The sequence below is a fragment of the Oncorhynchus clarkii genome, unplaced genomic scaffold (genome assembly GCF_045791955.1).
Source record: "Oncorhynchus clarkii lewisi isolate Uvic-CL-2024 unplaced genomic scaffold, UVic_Ocla_1.0 unplaced_contig_11573_pilon_pilon, whole genome shotgun sequence".
NCBI classification, from domain to species: domain Eukaryota; kingdom Metazoa; phylum Chordata; class Actinopteri; order Salmoniformes; family Salmonidae; genus Oncorhynchus; species Oncorhynchus clarkii.
The window spans coordinates 35001-57820 of NW_027258324.1; the positions used below are offsets into that span (position 1 = coordinate 35001).

Here is a 22820-nt window from a genome sequence, read left to right on the forward strand (position 1 = left end):
CTGCCCCAGACAGGGATGTCCTTGCTCTCTGCCTTCATGACGATGGAGGACATGGACATGGTGACGGGGATAGCATCGAAGTAGGAGGAGTGGGGTCCCAGCGTTAGGATAGGGGCCTCGGCCGGTAGCGCCTGGCGCCCCTTCACCGTCATCCAATGGAAGCCTCCTGCAAACCACATGACCCGCATGATGGTCCTCAGAGCCACGTCCACAAACCTGGAGAGAGACATTTGTTACATTGAGTTATTTACAGAACCACACAACATTGTTTATTTAGAGGATAGACGGTACAGTGTGCAGGAGAGTCCCTTCAACCATTATTCTACAGACATTGAGCAGACACCACAACAGGAGAGTCCCTTCAACCATTAGTCTCCAGACATTGAGCAGACACCACAACAGGAGAGTCCCTACAACCATTATTCTACAGACATTGAGCAGACACCACAACAAGAGAGTCCCTACAACCATTATTCTACAGACATTGAGCAGACACCACAACAGGAGAGTCCCTTCAACCATTATTCTACAGACATTGAGCAGACACCACAACAGGAGAGTCCCTACAACCATTATTCTACAGACATTGAGCAGACACCACAGCAGGAGATTCCCTTCAACCATTATTCTACAGACATTGAGCAGACACCACAACAGGAGAGTCCTTTCAACCATTATTCTACAGACATTGAGCAGACACCACAACAGGAGAGTCCCTACAACCATTATTCTCCAGACATTGAGCAGACACCACAACAGGAGAGTCCCTACAACCATTATTCTACAGACATTGAGCAGACACCACAACAGGAGAGTCCCTACAACCATTATTCTACAGACATTGAGCAGACACCACAACAGGAGAGTCCCTACAACCATTATTCTACAGACATTGAGCAGACACCACAACAGGAGAGTCCCTACAACCATTATTCTACAGACATTGAGCAGACACCACAGCAGGAGATTCCCTTCAACCATTATTCTACAGACATTGAGCAGACACCACAACAGGAGAGTCCTTTCAACCATTATTCTACAGACATTGAGCAGACACCACAACAGGAGAGTCCCTACAACCATTATTCTCCAGACATTGAGCAGACACCACAACAGGAGAGTCCCTACAACCATTATTCTACAGACATTGAGCAGACACCACAACAGGAGAGTCCCTACAACCATTATTCTACAGACATTGAGCAGACACCACAACAGGAGAGTCCCTACAACCATTATTCTACAGACATTGAGCAGACACCACAACAGGAGAGTCCCTTCAACCATTATTCTACAGACATTGAGCAGACACCACAACAGGAGAGTCCCTACAACCATTATTCTACAGACATTGAGCAGACACCACAACAGGAGGCAGTATAATGTAATGTGGAGGCAGTATAATGTAATGAGGAGGCAGTATAATGTAATGTGGAGGCAGTATAATGTAATGTGGAGGCAGTATAATGTAATGTAATGTGGAGGCAGTATAATGTAATGTGAGGCAGTATAATGTAATGTGGAGGCAGTATAATGTAATGTAATGTGGAGGCAGTATAATGTAATGTGGAGGCAGTATAATGTAATGTGGAGGCAGTATAATGTAATGTGGAGGCAGTATAATGTAATGTGGAGGCAGTATAATGTAATGTGGAGGCAGTATAATGTAATGTGGAGGCAGTATAATGTAATGTGGAGGCAGTATAATGTAATGTGGAGGCAGTATAATGTAATGTAATGTGAGGCAGTATAATGTAATGTGGAGACAGTATAATGTAATGTGGAGGCAGTATAATGTAATGTGGAGGCAGTATAATGTAATGTGGAGGCAGTATAATGTAATGTGGAGGCAGTATAATGTGATGTGATGTGGAGGCAGTATAATGTAATGTAATGTGGAGGCAGTATAATGTAATGTGGAGGCAGTATAATGTAATGTAATGTGGAGGCAGTATAATGTAATGTAATGTGGAGGCAGTATAATGTAATGTGGAGGCAGTATAATGTAATGTGGAGGCAGTATAATGTGATGTGGAGGCAGTATAATGTAATGTGGAGGCAGTATAATGTGATGTGGAGGCAGTATAATGTAATGTGGAGGCAGTATAATGTAATGTGGAGGCAGTATAATGTAATGTGGAGGCAGTATAATGTAATGTGGAGGCAGTATAATGTAATGTGGAGGCAGTATAATGTAATGTGGAGGCAGTATAATGTAATGTGGAGGCAGTATAATGTAATGTGAGGCAGTATAATGTAATGTGGAGGCAGTATAATGTAATGTGGAGGCAGTATAATGTAATGTGGAGGCAGTATAATGTAATGTGGAGGCAGTATAATGTAATGTGGAGGCAGTATAATGTAATGTAATGTGGAGGCAGTATAATGTAATGTGGAGGCAGTATAATGTAATGTGGAGGCAGTATAATGTAATGTGGAGGCAGTATAATGTAATGTGGAGGCAGTATAATGTAATGTAATGTGGAGGCAGTATAATGTAATGTAATGTGAGGCAGTATAATGTAATGTGGAGGCAGTATAATGTAATGTGGAGGCAGTATAATGTAATGTGGAGGCAGTATAATGTAATGTGGAGGCAGTATAATGTGATGTGATGTGGAGGCAGTATAATGTAATGTAATGTGGAGGCAGTATAATGTAATGTGGAGGCAGTATAATGTAATGTAATGTGGAGGCAGTATAATGTAATGTAATGTGGAGGCAGTATAATGTAATGTGGAGGCAGTATAATGTAATGTGGAGGCAGTATAATGTAATGTGGAGGCAGTATAATGTAATGTGGAGGCAGTATAATGTGATGTGGAGGCAGTATAATGTAATGTGGAGGCAGTATAATGTAATGTGGAGGCAGTATAATGTAATGTGGAGGCAGTATAATGTAATGTAATGTGGAGGCAGTATAATGTAATGTAATGTGGAGGCAGTATAATGTAATGTGGAGGCAGTATAATGTAATGTGGAGGCAGTATAATGTAATGTTGAGGCAGTATAATGTAATGTGGAGGCAGTATAATGTAATGTGGAGGCAGTATAATGTAATGTGGAGGCAGTATAATGTAATGTGGAGGCAGTATAATGTAATGTGGAGGCAGTATAATGTAATGTGGAGGCAGTATAATGTAATGTGGAGGCAGTATAATGTAATGTGGAGGCAGTATAATGTAATGTGGAGGCAGTATAATGTAATGTTGAGGCAGTATAATGTAATGTGGAGGCAGTATAATGTAATGTGGAGGCAGTATAATGTAATGTGGAGGCAGTATAATGTAATGTGGAGGCAGTATAATGTAATGTAATGTGGAGGCAGTATAATGTAATGTGGAGGCAGTATAATGTAATGTGGAGGCAGTATAATGTAATGTGGAGGCAGTATACTGTAATGTGGAGGCAGTATAATGTAATGTAATGTGGAGGCAGTATAATGTAATGTGGAGGCAGTATAATGTAATGTAATGTGGAGGCAGTGTAATGTAATGTGGAGGCAGTATAATGTAATGTGGAGGCAGTATAATGTAATGTAATGTGGAGGCAGTATAATGTAATGTGGAGGCAGTATAATGTAATGTAGAGGCAGTGTAATGTAATGTGGAGGCAGTATACTGTAATGTGGAGGCAGTATAATGTAATGTAATGTGGAGGCAGTGTAATGTAATGTGGAGGCAGTATAATGTAATGTAGAGGCAGTATAATGTAATGTAATGTGGAGGCAGTATAATGTAATGTGGAGGCAGTATAATGTAATGTGGAGGCAGTATAATGTAATGTAATGTGGAGGCAGTATAATGTAATGTGAGGCAGTATAATGTAATGTGAGGCAGTATAATGTAATGTGAGGCAGTATAATGTAATGTGGAGGCAGTATAATGTAATGTGGAGGCAGTATAATGTAATGTGGAGGCAGTATAATGTAATGTGGAGGCAGTATAATGTAATGTGGAGGCAGTATAATGTAATGTGGAGACAGTATAATGTAATGTGGAGGCAGTATCCTGTAATGTGGAGGCAGTATAATGTAATGTGGAGGCAGTATAATGTAATGTGGAGGCAGTATAATGTAATGTGGAGGCAGTATAATGTAATGTGGAGGCAGTATAATGTAATGTGGAGGCAGTGTAATGTAATGTGGAGGCAGTATAATGTAATGTGGAGGCAGTATAATGTAATGTGGAGGCAGTATAATGTAATGTGGAGGCAGTATAATGTAATGTGGAGGCAGTATAATGTAATGTGGAGGCAGTATAATGTAATGTGAGGCAGTATAATGTAATGTGGAGGCAGTATAATGTAATGTGGAGGCAGTATAATGTAATGTGGAGGCAGTATAATGTAATGTGGAGGCAGTATAATGTAATGTTGAGGCAGTATAATGTAATGTGGAGGCAGTATAATGTAATGTAATGTGGAGGCAGTATAATGTAATGTGGAGGCAGTATAATGTAATGTGGAGGCAGTATAATGTAATGTGGAGGCAGTATAATGTAATGTGGAGGCAGTGTAATGTAATGTAATGTGGAGGCAGTATAATGTAATGTGGAGGCAGTATAATGTAATGTGGAGGCAGTATAATGTAATGTAATGTGGAGGCAGTATAATGTAATGTGGAGGCAGTATAATGTAATGTGGAGGCAGTATAATGTAATGTGGAGGCAGTGTAATGTAATGTGGAGGCAGTATAATGTAATGTGGAGGCAGTATAATGTAATGTGGAGGCAGTGTAATGTAATGTAATGTGGAGGCAGTATAATGTAATGTGGAGGCAGTATAATGTAATGTGGAGGCAGTATAATGTAATGTGGAGGCAGTGTAATGTAATGTGGAGGCAGTATAATGTAATGTGGAGGCAGTATAATGTAATGTGGAGGCAGTATAATGTAATGTGGAGGCAGTATAATGTAATGTAATGTGGAGGCAGTATAATGTAATGTGGAGGCAGTATAATGTAATGTGGAGGCAGTATAATGTAATGTGGAGGCAGTATAATGTAATGTGGAGGCAGTATAATGTAATGTGGAGGCAGTATAATGTAATGTGGAGGCAGTATAATGTAATGTGGAGGCAGTATAATGTAATGTAATGTGGAGGCAGTATAATGTAATGTAATGTGGAGGCAGTATAATGTAATGTGAGGCAGTATAATGTAATGTGGAGGCAGTATAATGTAATGTGGAGGCAGTATAATGTAATGTAATGTGGAGGCAGTATAATGTAATGTGGAGGCAGTATAATGTAATGTGGAGGCAGTATAATGTAATGTGGAGGCAGTATAATGTAATGTGGAGGCAGTATAATGTAATGTGGAGGCAGTATAATGTAATGTGGAGGCAGTATAATGTAATGTGGAGGCAGTATAATGTAATGTGGAGGCAGTGTAATGTAATGTGGAGGCAGTATAATGTAATGTAATGTGGAGGCAGTATAATGTAATGTAATGTGGAGGCAGTATAATGTAATGTAATGTGGAGGCAGTATAATGTAATGTGGAGGCAGTATAATGTAATGTGGAGGCAGTATAATGTAATGTAGAGGCAGTATAATGTAATGTGGAGGCAGTATAATGTAATGTGGAGGCAGTATAATGTAATGTGGAGGCAGTATAATGTAATGTGGAGGCAGTATAATGTAATGTGGAGGCAGTATAATGTAATGTAGAGGCAGTATAATGTAATGTGGAGGCAGTATAATGTAATGTGGAGGCAGTATAATGTAATGTGGAGGCAGTATAATGTAATGTGGAGGCAGTATAATGTAATGTGGAGGCAGTATACTGTAATGTGGAGGCAGTATAATGTAATGTGGAGGCAGTATAATGTAATGTGGAGGCAGTATAATGTAATGTGGAGGCAGTATAATGTAATGTAATGTGGAGGCAGTATAATGTAATGTGGAGGCAGTATATTGTAATGTGGAGGCAGTATAATGTAATGTGGAGGCAGTATATTGTAATGTGGAGGCAGTATAATGTAATGTGGAGGCAGTATAATGTGATGTGGAGGCAGTATAATGTAATGTGGAGGCAGTATAATGTAATGTGGAGGCAGTATAATGTAATGTAATGTGGAGGCAGTATAATGTAATGTAATGTGGAGGCAGTATAATGTAATGTGGAGGCAGTATAATGTGATGTGGAGGCAGTATAATGTAATGTGGAGGCAGTATAATGTAATGTGGAGGCAGTATAATGTAATGTAATGTGGAGGCAGTATAATGTAATGTGGAGGCAGTATAATGTAATGTGGAGGCAGTATAATGTAATGTGGAGGCAGTATAATGTAATGTGGAGGCAGTATAATGTAATGTGGAGGCAGTATAATGTAATGTGGAGGCAGTATAATGTAATGTAATGTGGAGGCAGTATAATGTAATGTGGAGGCAGTATAATGTAATGTGGAGGCAGTATAATGTAATGTGAGGCAGTATAATGTAATGTGGAGGCAGTATAATGTAATGTGGAGGCAGTATAATGTAATGTGGAGGCAGTATAATGTAATGTTGAGGCAGTATAATGTAATGTGGAGGCAGTATAATGTAATGTGGAGGCAGTATAATGTAATGTGGAGGCAGTATAATGTAATGTGGAGGCAGTATAATGTAATGTGGAGGCAGTATAATGTAATGTGGAGGCAGTATAATGTAATGTAATGTGGAGGCAGTATAATGTAATGTAATGTGGAGGCAGTATAATGTAATGTGGAGGCAGTATAATGTAATGTGGAGGCAGTATAATGTAATGTAGAGGCAGTATAATGTAATGTGGAGGCAGTATAATGTAATGTGGAGGCAGTGTAATGTAATGTGGAGGCAGTATAATGTAATGTGGAGGCAGTATAATGTAATGTGGAGGCAGTATAATGTAATGTAATGTGGAGGCAATATAATGTAATGTGGAGGCAGTGTAATGTAATGTGGAGGCAGTATAATGTAATGTGGAGGCAGTATAATGTAATGTAATGTGGAGGCAGTATAATGTAATGTGGAGGCAGTATAATGTAATGTGGAGGCAGTATAATGTAATGTGGAGGCAGTATAATGTAATGTGGAGGCAGTGTAATGTAATGTAATGTGGAGGCAGTATAATGTAATGTGGAGGCAGTATAATGTAATGTGGAGGCAGTATAATGTAATGTGGAGGCAGTATAATGTAATGTGGAGGCAGTATAATGTAATGTGGAGGCAGTATAATGTAATGTGGAGGCAGTATAATGTAATGTGGAGGCAGTATAATGTAATGTGGAGGCAGTATAATGTAATGTGGAGGCAGTATAATGTAATGTGGAGGCAGTATAATGTAATGTAGAGGCAGTATAATGTAATGTAATGTGGAGGCAGTATACTGTAATGTTGAGGCAGTATAATGTAATGTGGAGGCAGTATAATGTAATGTGGAGGCAGTATAATGTAATGTTGAGGCAGTGTAATGTAATGTGGAGGCAGTATAATGTAATGTGGAGGCAGTATAATGTAATGTAATGTGGAGGCAGTATAATGTAATGTAATGTGGAGGCAGTATAATGTAATGTGGAGGCAGTATAATGTAATGTGGAGGCAGTATAATGTAATGTGGAGGCAGTATAATGTAATGTGGAGGCAGTATAATGTAATGTGGAGGCAGTATAATGTAATGTGGAGGCAGTATAATGTAATGTGGAGGCAGTATAATGTAATGTGGAGGCAGTATAATGTAATGTGGAGGCAGTATAATGTAATGTGAGGCAGTATAATGTAATGTAATGTGGAGGCAGTATAATGTAATGTGGAGGCAGTATAATGTAATGTGGAGGCAGTATAATGTAATGTGGAGGCAGTGTAATGTAATGTGGAGGCAGTATAATGTAATGTAGAGGCAGTATAATGTAATGTAATGTGGAGGCAGTATAATGTAATGTAATGTGGAGGCAGTATAATGTAATGTGGAGGCAGTATAATGTAATGTGGAGGCAGTATAATGTAATGTGGAGGCAGTGTAATGTAATGTGAGGCAGTATAATGTAATGTGGAGGCAGTATAATGTAATGTGGAGGCAGTATAATGTAATGTAATGTGGAGGCAGTATAATGTAATGTGGAGGCAGTATAATGTAATGTGGAGGCAGTATAATGTAATGTAATGTGGAGGCAGTATAATGTAATGTAATGTGGAGGCAGTATAATGTAATGTGGAGGCAGTATAATGTAATGTGGAGGCAGTATAATGTAATGTGGAGGCAGTATAATGTAATGTGGAGGCAGTATACTGTAATGTGGAGGCAGTATAATGTAATGTGAGGCAGTATAATGTAATGTGGAGGCAGTATAATGTAATGTGGAGGCAGTATAATGTAATGTGGAGGCAGTATAATGTAATGTGGAGGCAGTATAATGTAATGTGGAGGCAGTATAATGTAATGTGGAGGCAGTATAATGTAATGTGGAGGCAGTATAATGTAATGTAATGTGGAGGCAGTAATGTAAGTATAATGTAATGTGGAGGCAGTATAATGTAATGTGGAGGCAGTATAATGTAATGTGGAGGCAGTATAATGTAATGTGAGGCAGTATAATGTAATGTGGAGGCAGTATAATGTAATGTGGAGGCAGTATAATGTAATGTGGAGGCAGTATAATGTAATGTGGAGGCAGTATAATGTAATGTGGAGGCAGTATAATGTAATGTGGAGGCAGTATAATGTAATGTGGAGGCAGTATAATGTAATGTAATGTGGAGGCAGTATAATGTAATGTAATGTGGAGGCAGTATAATGTAATGTGGAGGCAGTGTAATGTAATGTGGAGGCAGTATAATGTAATGTGGAGGCAGTATAATGTAATGTAATGTGGAGGCAGTATAATGTAATGTGGAGGCAGTATACTGTAATGTGGAGGCAGTATAATGTAATGGGAGCTCTACAACACAACATCCCCCAGACAGAGACAGTAAACCACACAGCTCCAGAAGACAACATCCCTCAGACAGAGACAGTAAGTAAACCACACAGCTCCAGAAGACAACATCCCCCAGACAGAGACAGTAAACCACACAGCTCTACAACACAACATCCCCCAGACAGAGACAGTAAACCACACAGCTCTACAACACAACATCCCCCAGACAGAGACAGTAAACCACACAGCTCTACAACACAACATCCCCCAGACAGAGACAGTAAACCACACAGCTCTACAACACAACTTCCCCCAGACAGAGACAGTAAACCACACAGCTCTAGAAGACAACATCCCCCAGACAGAGACAGTAAACCACACAGCTCTAGAAGACAACTTCCCCCAGACAGAGACAGTAAACCACACAGCTCCAGAAGACAACATCCCCCAGACAGAGACAGTAAACCACACAGCTCTACAACACAACATCCCCCAGACAGAGACAGTAAACCACACAGCTCTAGAAGACAACATCCCCCAGACAGAGACAGTAAACCACACAGCTCTACAACACAACTTCCCCCAGACAGAGACAGTAAACCACACAGCTCTAGAAGACAACATCCCCCAGACAGAGACAGTAAACCACACAGCTCCAGAAGACAACATCCCCCAGACAGAGACAGTAAACGGTAGATCACACGACAGTGTCCTGACAGGCAGGCTGTCACCTCTCTAAGTATGAGTCACATCTCATTTACTCCCCACTGGGTGTGATGAGACAGTAAACCACACACTAGAAGACAACATCCCCCAGACAGAGACAGTAGGTAGATCACACGACAGTGAGACAGGCAGGCTGTCACCTCTCTAAGTATGAGTCACATCTCATTTACTCCCCACTGGGTGTGATGAGACAGACCACTACAGTAGTAGGAGAGGAGAGGAGAGGGAGGAGAGGGGGAGAGGAGAGGAGGGGAGAGGAGAGGAGAGGAGAGGAGAGGAGAGGAGAGGAGAGGAGAGGAAAGGGGAGAAGAGAGCAGAGAGGGGAGAGGAGAGAAGAGGACAGGACAGGAGGGGACAGGAGGGGAGGGGACAGGAGAGGACAGGACAGGAGGGGAGGGGACAGGAGAGGAGAGGAAAGGAAAGGGGAGAGGAGAGGAGAGGAGAGGAGAGGAGAGTCACCAGAAGCTTCTCCAATCCACAGGGGACTGGCTCAGGCAGTCGTCAAACATTGACACACTAACACTCTCTGGCTGAGGCAACCCACGACACTACCCTCTATTCAACAGTTATGTAGCCTAATTCACGGCCAGAAATAGAAACTAATGAATTCAAACAGACCAAAATACATTGAGTGTACAAAACATTAAGAACACCTGCTCTTTCCATGACACAGACCGACCAGGTGAATCCAGGTGAAAGATATGATCCCTTATTGATGTCACTTTGTTAAATCCACTTCAATCAGTGTAGATGAAGGGGAGGAGACGAGGTTAAAGAAGGATTTTTAAGCCTTGAGACAGTTGAGACATGGATTGTTTATGTGTGCCATTCAGAGGGTGAATGGGGCAAGACTAAATATTTAAGTGCCTTTGAACGGGGTATGGTAGCAGGTGCCAGGTGCACCGGTTTGTGTCAAGAACAGCAACGCTGCTGGGTTTTTCACGCTCAAAAATGGTCCACCACCCTAAGGACATTCCAGACAACTTGACAACTGTGGGAGGCATTTGAGTCAACATGGGCCAGCATCCCTTGTAGTGTCTCTAACCCTTTCCTCTCGCTGTTGTACTGTCTATAACCCTTTCCTCTCTCTGTTGTAGTGTCTATAACCCTTTCCTCTCTCTGTTGTAGTGTCTATAACCCTTTCCTCTCTGTTGTAGTGTCTATAACCCTTTCCTCTCTGTTGTAGTGTCTATAACCCTTTCCTCTGTTGTAGTGTCTATAACCCTTTCCTCTCTCTGTTGTAGTGTCTCTAACCCTTTCCTCTCTCTGTTGTGGTGTCTCTAACCCTTTCCTCTCTCTGTTGTAGTGTCTATAACCCTTTCCTCTCTCTGTTGTAGTGTCTATAACCGTTTCCTCTCTCTGTTGTAGTGTCTCTAACCCTTTCCTCTCTCTGTTGTAGTGTCTATAACCCTTTCCTCTCTCTGTTGTAGTGTCTCTAACCCTTTCCTCTCTCTGTTGTAGTGTCTATAACCCTTTCCTCTCCTCTCTGTTGTAGTGTCTATAACCCTTTCCTCTCTCTGTTGTAGTGTCTCTAACCCTTTCCTCTCTCTGTTGTAGTGTCTATAACCCTTTCCTCTCTCTGTTGTAGTGTCTATAACCCTTTCCTCTCTCTGTTGTAGTGTCTATAACCCTTTCCTCTCTCTGTTGTAGTGTCTATAACCCTTTCCTCTCTCTGTTGTAGTGTCTATAACCCCTTCCTCTCTCTGTTGTAGTGTCTATAACCCTTTCCTCTCTCTGTTGTCTCAGGGTCTCTACAACAGAAATAAACATTTTTTTTTGAATGGCAATGTTAGGGTTAATGTATATCAGAATGAACCAGAGGGTTCATGTATCTCAGAGTGAACCACAGAGGGTTCATGTACCTCAGAGTGAACCACAGAGGGTTCATGTACCTCAGAGTGAACCACAGAGGGTTCATGTACCTCAGAGTGAACCACAGAGGGTTCATGTATCTCAGAGTGAACCATAGAGGGTTCATGTATCTCAGGGTGAACCACAGAGGGTTCATGTATCTCAGGGTGAACCACAGAGGGTTCATGTATCTCAGGGTGAACCACAGAGTGTTCATGTATCTCAGGGTGAACCACAGAGGGTTCATGTATCTCAGAGGGAACCACAGAGGGTTCATGTATCTCAGAGTGAGTGTTAGAGTGTGTTTGTCCCCTCACAGTCCCCTGTCCTTCCATGAGATGTTGTTTAATCTTTTCTTAAAGGTAATGTTATATAAGGGCTATGTACCTTCTCCATAGAGACTGGGGTTCCACCACCATCTCGTTGGCATCCCACATAGAGTTGGGGTTAGAGTCAGATGGATAGGGTTAAAGGTTATAGGGGTCATGGGTTAGGTTAGCATACATACTTCCTCCATAGAGACTGGGGTTCCACCACCATCTCGTTGCGTCCCACAGAGGCGATGAAGGCGAAGGGCCAGGCCAGCAGCATCATGAAGGCTGCCAGGAACAACCGGATGGGGAACAGAGTCACCGTCATCAACGCTATCTGAATGGAGACAAATATGGAGAAGAGAGATGTAGACAGACACCTTGGATAGATAGAAGAGAGCTGTAGACAGACAGGAACAGCTTGGATAGATAGAAGAGAGCTGTAGACAGACAGACAGCTTGGATAGATAGAAGAGAGCTGTAGACAGACAGCTTGGATAGATAGAAGAGAGCTGCAGACAGACAGGAACAGCTTGGATAGATAGAACAGAGCTGCAGACAGACAGGATCAGCTTGGATAGATAGAAGAGAGCTGCAGACAGACAGGATCAGCTTGGATAGATAGAAGAGAGCTGCAGACAGACAGCTTGGAAAGATAGAAGAGAGCTGCAGACAGACAGCTTGGATAGATAGAAGAGAGCTGTAGACAGACAGACAGCTTGGATAGATAGAAGAGAGCTGTAGACAGACAGCTTGGATTGATAGGAGAGAGCTGCAGACAGACAGCTTGGATAGATAGAAGAGAGCTGCAGACAGACAGCTTGGATAAATAGAAGAGCGCTGTAGACAGACAGCTTGGATAGATAGAAGAGAGATGCAGACAGACAGCTTGGTTAAATAGAAGAGAGCTGCAGACAGACAGCTTGGATAGATAGAAGAGAGCTGCAGACAGACAGCTTGGATAGATAGAAGAGAGCTGTAGACAGACAGCTTGGATAAATAGAAGAGAGCCGCAGACAGGACAGACATGAGATGCAGACAGACAGCTTGGATAGAAGAGAGCTGCAGAGACAGCTAGAAGAGATAGACAGACTTGGATAGATAGAAGAGAGCTGTAGACAGACAGCTTGGATAAATAGAAGAGAGCTTCAGACAGACAGGAACAGCTTGGATAGATAGAAGAGAGCCGCAGACAGACAGGAACAGCTTGGATAGATAGAAGAGAGCTATAGACAGACAGGAACAGCTTGGATAGATAGAAGAGAGCTGTAGACAGACAGACAGCTTGGATAGATAGAAGAGAGCTGTAGACAGACAACTTGGATAGATAGAAGAGAGCCGCAGACAGACAGGAACAGCTTGGATATATCCACCAAACTTTACAGTTGGCACTATGCACTGGGGCAGCTAGCGTTCTCCTGGCATCCACCAAACTGTGACAACCCTCCCAAACTGTGACGACCCTCCCGAACTGTAACGACCCTCCCGAACTGTGACGACCCTCCCACTCTGTGACGACCCTCCCAAACTGTGACGACCCTCCCGAACTGTGACGACCCTCCCACTCTGTGACGACCCTCCCACTCTGTGACGACCCTCCCACTCTGTGACGACCCTCCCAAACCGTGACTACCCTCCCACCCTGTGACGACCTTCCCAAACTGTGACTACCCTCCCACTCTGTGACGACCCTCCCAAACTGTGACTACCCTCCCTCTCTGTGACGACCCTCCCAAACCGTGACGACCCTCCCACTCTGTGACGACCCTCCCAAACCGTGACGACGCTCCCAAACCGTGACGACCCTCCCACTCTGTCTGCCGAATTTCTTTCTCTTTGCTCTTGATTTCCTTATTAGGATGTCGGTGTGCGGAGCCGGGAGGGTCGTCAGCGAAATGGGACACACCTTTCCCCCATTCATTGAGGAGACTCTCTCCATGTAGACAAACTGGTGGATTTTTGGTTGTGGAATTTTGTGGTTTGTTTGTTTTGGCACCTCTCAACACCCCTCATTATCAGCACCTACGAACACATCCACTCACACTACTGATTACTGACTATACACACACACACACACACACACACCATTGTTAATTGTATATAGTGCACTTTAGTTAATAAATATATTTTTGCTATATCCTTATCTCCACGTCGTCTCCCGGTTCGTGACCAAACCCAGATTCCTCCGTCAGACTGCCAGATGGTGAAGCGTGATTCATCACTCCAGAGAACATGTTTCCTCTGCTCCAGAGCCCAATGGCGGCGAGCTTTTACACCACTCCAGCCGACGCTTGGCATTGCGCATGGTGATCTTAGGCTTGTGTGCGGCTGCTCTGCCATGGAAACCCATTTCATGAAGCTCCCAACGAACAGTTATTGAGCCGACGTTGCTTCCCAGAGGCAGTTTGTGACTCGGTAGTGAATGCTGCAACGAAGACAGACGATTTTTACGCGCAACGCACTTCAGCACCCGGCAGTCCCGTTCTGTGAGCTCGTGTGGCCTACCACTTTGCGGCTGAGCCGTTGTTTCTCTTAGATGTTTCCACTTCACAATAACAGCACTGACAGTAGGCATAAGATCACTGCACCTGTACATAGCCCATCTGTAAATAGCCCATTCCAACTACATCATCCCAATACTGTTATTTATTTATTGCTCCTTTGCACCCCAGTATCTCTACTTGCACATTCACCTTCTGCACATCTATCACTCCAGTGTTTAATTGCTAAATTGTAATTACTTCACCACTACGGCCTATTTATTGCCTTTACCTCCCTAATCTTACCTCATTTGTACACACTGTATATAGATTTAATGTCTATTGTGTTATTGACTGTATGTTTCGTTTATTTCATGTGTAACTCTGTGTTGTTGTTTATTCCATGTGTAACTCTGTGTTGTTGTTTGTGTTGCACTGCTTTGCTTTATCTTGGCCAGGTCGCAGTTGTAAATGAGAACTTGATCTCAACTAGTCTACCTGGTTAAATAAAGGTGAAATCAATACAATTTTAAAAAACAGTTGACCCGGGGGGGGGGGGGGGGGGCAGCTCTAGCAGGGCAGAAATTTGACGATTTTGACTTGTTGGAAAGGTGGCATCCTATGACGTTGCCACGTTGAAAGTCACTGAGCTCTTCAGTAAGGCCATTCTACTGGTAATGTTTGTCTATGGAGATTGCATGGATGTGTGCTCGATTGTATACACCTGTCAGCAACGGGTGTGGCTGAAATAGCCGAATCTAATAATTTGAAGGGGTGTCCTCATACTGCTGTATATATAGTGTATGAAGGGGTGTCCTGTATATATTCTCATTTTAAAGGGATACCGGTTGGCTCCTTCTCCTTTTAAAGGGATAGTGGTTGTCTCCTTTTAAAGGGAGAGTGGTTGGCTCCATCTCCTTTTAAAGGGATACTGGTTGGCTCCTTCTCCTTTTAAAGGGATAGTGGTTGGCTCCATCTCCTTTTAAAGGGATAGTGGTTGGCTCCTTCTCCTTTTAAAGGGATACTGGTTGGCTCCATCTCATTTTAAAGGGATACTGGTTGGCTCCATCTCCTTTTAAAGGGATACTCGTAGGCTCCTTCTCCTTTTAAAGGGATACTGGTTGGCTCCTTCTCCTTTTAAAGGGATACTGGTTGGCTCCTTCTCCTTTTAAAGGGATAGTGGTTGGCTCCATCTCCTTTTAAAGGGATACTGGTTGGCTCCTTCTCCTTTTAAAGGGATAGTGGTTGGCTCCTTCTCCTTTTAAAGGGATAGTGGTTGGCTCCTTCTCCTTTTAAAGGGATAGTGGTTGGCTCCTTTTCCTTTTAAAGGGATAGTGGTTGGCTCCTTCTCATTTTAAAGGGATACTCGTAGGCTCCTTCTCCTTTTAAAGGGATACTGGTTGGCTCCTTCTCCTTTTAAAGGGATACTGGTTGGCTCCTTCTCCTTTTAAAGGGATAGTGGTTGGCTCCTTCTCATTTTAAAGGGATAGTGGTTGGCTCCTTCTTCTTTTAAAGGGATAGTGGTTGGATCCTTTTCCTTTTAAAGGGATAGTGGTTGGCTCCATCTCCTTTTAAAGGGATACTGGTTGGCTCCTTCTCCTTTTAAAGGGATAGTGGTTGGCTCCTTCTCCTTTTAAAGGGATAGTGGTTGGCTCCTTCTCCTTTTAAAGGGATAGTGGTTGGCTCCTTTTCCTTTTAAAGGGATAGTGGTTGGCTCCTTCTCCTTTTAAAGGGATAGTGGTTGGCTCCTTCTCCTTTTAAAGGGATAGTGGTTGGATCCATCTCCTTTTAAAGGGATACTGGTTGGCTCCTTCTCCTTTTAAAGGGATAGTGGTTCACAGGGTGCCATTTTGGACAAACACACGGAGGTCAACACAGGCTGTGAAACATCATGACACATTGACCACCACCACACTGACGATACGTAAAGGTTGTTAAAACGAGCGGAAACGTCAACTGAGTGTTTAGAGGGCGGAGTTATTTCATTCAGCAGAGTGTTTAGAGGGCGGAGTTGTTTCATTCAGCAGAGTGTTTAGAGGGCGGAGTTATTTCATTCAGCAGAGTGTTTAGAGGGCGGAGTTATTTCATTCAGCAGAGTGTTTAGAGGGCGGAGTTATTTCATTCAGCAGAGTGTTTAGAGGGCGGAGTTGTTTCATTCAGCAGAGTGTTTAGAGGGCGGAGTTATTTCATTCAGCAGAGTGTTTAGAGGGCGGAGTTGTTACATTCAGCAGGGTGTTTAGAGGGCGGAGTTGTTACATTCGGCAGAGTGTTTAGAGGGCGGAGTTGTTACATTCAGCAGAGGGACTTTATAGGACTGGCCAGACATCTGGGAATCCTCCTGTGGGAGATGCTGAACACAACTAAAGGCTGGGAGGCTTTTAGTGTAGGACTGATTGGTAGTTGGGACTGTCAATCAAACCACACAGAGTGACTGACTGTCAGTCAAACCACACAGAGTGACTGACTGGTAGTTGGGACTATCAGTCAAACCACACAGAGTGACTGACTGGTAGTTGGGACTGTCAGTCAAACCACACAGAGTGACTGACTGGTAGTTGGGACTGTCAATCAAACCACACAGAGTGACTGACTGGTAGTTGGGACTGTCAGTCAAACCACACAGAGTGACTGACTGGTAGTTGGGACTGTCAGTCAAACCACACAGAGTGACTGACTGGTAGTTGGGACTGTCAGTCAAACCACACAGAGTGACTGACTGGTAGTTGGGACTGTCAGTCAAACCACACAGAGTGACTGACTGGTAGTTGGGACTATCAGTCAAACCACACAGAGTGACTGACTGGTAGTTGGGACTATCAGTCAAACCACACAGAGTGACTGACTGGTAGTTGGGACTGTCAGTCAAACCACACAGAGTGACTGACTGGTAGTTGGGACTGTCAGTCAAACCACACAGAGACGTAACTCACAGACGTCAACACAGCCAGGAGAAACATCCCGGTGGATCGACTACCACGACTACGACCAGAGTTGGTAAAAGCGACCTGACAAAAAATAACGTTAAAGGGGAAAACAGAGCTTTAAAACACCATCTGGTGATCAACACATCCCTCTGGGCTCATGTAGCAGATGAGAATATGTCTAACTCACCACCCAGCCTGAATAGACCGTTTTTCAGTCAGTGACTGCGTTAATAAGACACTTCAGGGAGGGGGGGGGGGTCACGTGTTTGTCAGGCAGACGTCCTGGGGGTTTGAGCCTCGGGGGGGGGGGGGGGTGAGTGGCTGAATCAGGAGGAAGTTGTCACGCTAAGCAAGCAGTGTGACATTCTTTACACGTTATAATACAACACAACCCTGTGAATCAGGAGGAAGTTGTCACGCTAAGCAAGCAGTGTGACATTCTTTACACGTTATAATACAACACAACCCTGTGGGCTGGCTCTAGACTGGTAGCAACGGCATAGCCTGGTCCCAGATCTCACGTCTCTTCCTCGTCGTGTTAGGTACGACGACACAAACAGAGTTCTAAACCCATGCTAGCAATGTCCCCAACAACCATTCAGAGAGCTGGTCAACAGACTGCCAGAGGACAGGAGAGTTCACCTAGCCTACACTGTCTCAAACTCATTTTAAATTAGTTTCATTGGTCTACATTAACAACAAAAAATTATTTTCCCGCCCGATACCCTGAATGGAGCGCAGAATAACCTACATTATGAATGTAATGCATTCTGGGAAATATTTATAGAGAATCCAAATGTGTGAGAATACGTGCACAGCCACACTGAATGAAAGCATGTGCTGCGTTACTGAAACGGAGAGGAGGAGTCAGTGGTTTCAGCCACGTTACCATGACAATAGGCCTACAACTATAACAGGACTTGAAATGTCCCTCCCCCCCCCCCCCCCCCCCCTTATCAACTGTAACACAGACCGGCTCAGTGGTGTGTTGACTTACATAACGGCTACATACCAAGTGAACCGCGGCGGAACCTCGCCTACATTCTAGTGAAGCACCGAGGTCAGCTTCACAGAGGAAAACGGTTCTCATTACAGTCGAGCGTTGAATAAGTTGAAACAAGAGGGACATTTACGGTCGTCGTTTCATTTGAAAACACTTCTAAAAACCGAGAGACAGTCAAGACACAAGCTTCTAACGCAGGGGTTTATTCCAATCTTACCCTGGAGGTCCAGACAACGACTGACTTCCTGTTCTACCTGATAATGAACTGCACCCACCTGGTGTCCCAGGTCTAAATCAGTCCCTGACTAGAGGGGAATCACCCACCTGGTGTCCCAGGTCTAAATCAGTCCCTGATTAGAGGGGAATCACCCACCTGGTGTCCCAGGTCTAAATCAGTCCCTGACTAGAGGAGAATCACCCACCTGGTGTCCCAGGTCTAAATCAGTCCCTGATTAGAGGAGAATCACCCACCTGGTGTCCCAGGTCTAAATCAGGCCCTGATTAGAGGAGAATCACCCACCTGGTGTCCCAGGTCTAAATCAGTCCCTGACTAGAGGGGAATCACCCACCTGGTGTCCCAGGTCTAAATCAGTCCCTGACTAGAGGAGAATCACCCACCTGATGTCCCAGGTCTAAATCAGGCCCTGACTAGAGGAGAATCACCCACCTGATGTCCCAGGTCTAAATCAGGCCCTGACTAGAGGAGAATCACCCACCTGATGTCCCAGGTCTAAATCAGGCACTGAGGTAATAATGAAAACTCAAGGTCCAGCGTGATGAGGCCGACAGCGTGATGCAGGCAGGATGCTGAGGCCTACAGCGTGATGCAGGCAGGATGCTGAGGCCTACAGCGTGATGCAGGCAGGATGCTGAGGCCTACAGCGTGATGCAGGCAGGATGCTGAGGCCTACAGCGTGATGCAGGCAGGATGCTGAGGCCTACAGCGTGATGCAGGCAGGATGCTGAGGCCTACAGCGTGATGCAGGCAGGATGCTGAGGCCTACAGTGTGATACAGGCAGGATGCTGAGGCCTACAGCGTGATGCAGGCAGGATGCTGAGGCCTACAGCGTGATGCAGGCAGGATGCTGAGGCCAAACCCCTAACCCGGACGACACTGGGCCAATTGTGCGCCGCCTTACGGGACTCCCAATCACGGCCAGATGTGATGCAGCCTGGATTCGAACCAGGGACTGCAGTGACGCCTCTTGCACTGAGATGCCTTAGACCGCTTATCCACACTCGGGAGCGGGAGAGAGAGAGAGAGAGAGAGAGAGAGAGAGAGAGAGAGAGGGGAGGGAGAAAGAGAGCGAGAGAGAGAGAGAGAGAGAGAGAGAGAGAGAGAGAGAGAGAGAGAGAGAGAGAGAGAGAGAGAGGGGGAAAGAGAGAGAGACAGAGAGGGGAGAGAGAGAGAGAGAGAGAGAGAGAGAGAGAGAGAGAGAGAGAGAGAGAGAGAGAGAGAGAGAGAAAGGAGGATCGTACTACATTCAGATCCACAGAGGACAGGAGTCATGTGGCTTTATTTCCCATTGAATATATTTCAGGCTGATTCAGTGTTAGACATTATAAAGCAGACATTTTGCATAGGAATGTGGACATTTATGACTGGGACGGTAAATGGCCCACGGTTGGTTAGGTCTCGAATAGGGAAATTAAATCCTCATTGACTTGTTGGTTTATCTGGATATAAGATTCAGGTAGAATCCCCCTCAGTGAGGTCACTATAGATTCAGGTAGAATCCCCCTCGGTGAGGTCACTATAGATTCAGGTAGAATCCCCCTCGGTGAGGTCACTATAGATTCAGGTAGAATCCCCCTCGGTGAGGTCACTATAGATTCAGGTAGAACCGCCCTCGGTGAGGTCACTATAGATTCAGGAAGAACCACCCTCGGTGAGGTCACTATAGATTCAGGTAGAACCGCCCTCGGTGAGATCACTATAGATTCAGGTAGAACCACTCCATGTCACTGTAGATTCAGGAAGAACCACCCCAGATCACTATAGACTCAGGTAGAACCACCCCAGGTCACTATAGATTCAGGTAGAACCACCCTCGGTGAAGTCACTATAGATTCAGGTAGAACCACCCCCGGTCACTATAGATTCAGGTAGAACCCCCCCAGGTCACAATAGATTCAGGTAGAACCCCCCCAGGTCACCATACATTCAGGTAGAACCCCCCCCCCCCCACCCAGGTCACTATAGATTCAGGTAGAACCCCCCCAGATCACTATACATTCAGGTAGAACCCCCCAGGTCACAATAGATTCAGGTAGAACCCCCCAGGTCACAATAGATTCAGGTAGAACCCCCCCAGGTCACAATAGATTCAGGTAGAACCCCCCCCCCCCCCCCCCCCCCAGGTCACTATAGATTCAGGTAGAACCCCCGCAGGTCACTATAGATTCAGGTAGAACCCCCCCCCCCAGGTCACTATAGATTCCGGTAGAACCCCCCCAGGTCACTATAGATTCCGGTAGAACCCCCCCAGGTCACTATAGATTCCGGTAGAACCCCCCTAGGTCACCATAGATTCGCAGGTCCACCCCAGGCTGTGTAGTAGTAGAGAGAACAGTCAATGACTTGGGTGGCTGGTGTACATTTTTATGGCCTTTCTCTGACACCGCCTGGTATAGAAATCCTGGATGGTAGGGAGCTCGACCACAGAGATGTACTGTGTCATACGCACTAAGCTCTGTAGCTCCTTGCGGTCGGATGCCAAGCATTTGCCATACCAGGCGGTGATGCAGCCAGTTAAGATGCTCTCAACGGTGCAGCTGTAGAGCTTTTGGAGGATGAAAGGCCCATGACAAATCTTTTCAGCCTCCTGAGGGGGAAGAGGCATTGTCGTGCCCTCTTCACGACCATGATAGACCCTTAGTGATGTTGACACTGAGGGATTTGAAAGCTCTCAACCTGCTCCTCAACAGCCCTGTCGATGTGGATGGGGGTGTGGCTCGGACCTCCTTTTCCTTTAGTCCACTATCAGCTCCTTTGTCTTACTGACATTGAGGGAGAGGTTGTTGTCCTGGCACCACACAGCCAGGTCTCTGACCTCCTCCCTATAGGCTGTCTCATCATTGTAACGTAATGATGGTGTTGGAGTCGTGAGTGAGCACGACTCCGCGTTCAACACCATAGTGCCCTCAAAACTCATCACTAAATTAAAAGACCCTGGGACTAAACACCTCCCTATGCAACTGGATCCTGGACTTCCTGACGGGCCGCACCCAGGTGGTAAGGGTAGGTAACAACACATCCGCCATGCTGATGTTCAACACGGGGGCCCCTCAGGGGTGTGTGCTCAGTCCCCTCCTGTACTCCCTGTTCACTCATGACTGCACAGCCAGGCATGACTCAAACACTATAATTAAGTTTGCTGATGACACACAGTGATAGGCCTGATCACCAACAATGATGAGACAGCCTATAGGGAGGTCAGAGTCCTGGCTGTGTGGTGCCAGGACAACAACCTCTCCCGCAACGTAATCAAGACAAAGGAGATGATTGTGGACTACAGGAAAAGGAGGACCGAGCACGCCCCCCTATCTCATCGACGGGGCTGCAGGGGAGCAGGTTGAGAGCTTCAAGATCCTTGGTGTCCACATCACCAACAAACTATCATGGTCCAAACACAGTCGTGAAGAGGGCACGACAACGCCTATTCCCCTCAGGAGTGTGAAAAGATTTGGCATGGGTCCTCAGATCCTCAAAAAGTTCTACAGCTACACCATCGAGAGCATGACTGGTTGCGTCACTGCCTGGTATGGCAACTGCTCGGCGTCCGACCGCAAGGCACTACAGAGGTAGTACGTACGGCCCAGTACATCACTGGGGTCAAGCTTCCTGCCATCCAGGACCTGGAGGTGTCAGAGGAAGGCCCTAAAAATTGTCAAAGACTCCAGCCACCTTAGTCATAGACTGTTCTCTCTGCTACCGCACGGCAAGTGGTACCGGAGCACCAAGTCTAGGTCCAAGAGGCTTCTTAACAGCTTCTACCCCCATAAGACTCCTGAACAGCTGATCAAAGGGCTACCCAGACTATTTACATTATCCCCCCTCCTCCCCTTTACGCTGCTGCTACTCTCTGTTTATTGTCTATGTACATATTACCTCAATTACCTCGACTAACCGGTGCCCCTGCACATTGACTCTGTACCGGTACCCCCTGTATATAGCCTCCACATTGACTCTGTACCAGTACCCTCTGTATATAGCCCCTGTATATAGCCTCCACATTGACTCTGTACCAGTACCCTCTGTATATAGCCCCTGTATATAGCCTCCACATTGACTCTGTACCGTAACACCCTGTATATAGCCTCCACATTGACTCTGTACCGGTACCCCCTGTATATAGCCTCCACATTGACTCTGTACCGGTACACCCTGTATATAGCCTCCACATTGAATCTGTACCGTAACACCCTGTATATAGCCTCCACATTGACTCTGTACCGGTACCCCCTGTATATAGCCTCCACATTGACTCTGTACCGGTACCCCCTGAATATAGCCTCCACATTGACTCTGTACCGCTACCCCCTGTATATAGCCTCCACATTGACTCTGTACCGCTACCCCCTGTATATAGCCTCCACATTGACTCTGTACCAGTACCCCCTGTATATAGCCTCCACATTGACT

At 44.9% G+C, this 22820-nt stretch overlaps 1 protein-coding gene across 2 annotated transcripts in view; it reads right to left on the reverse strand.

Annotated features, from left to right (window-relative positions):
- The window catches only part of LOC139396658 (lysophosphatidylcholine acyltransferase 1-like), a 55952-nt gene that overhangs the window by 27572 nt on the left and 5560 nt on the right, over window positions 1-22820 (reverse strand). For both annotated transcript variants that reach the window (XM_071143594.1, XM_071143593.1), the window contains exons 2-3: window positions 11965-12104; window positions 2-216 (exon numbers count right to left, since the gene is read on the reverse strand). In XM_071143594.1, the coding sequence (XP_070999695.1) occupies window positions 2-216; window positions 11965-12104 (355 nt within the window). The remainder of the gene's footprint in view (window position 1; window positions 217-11964; window positions 12105-22820) is intronic.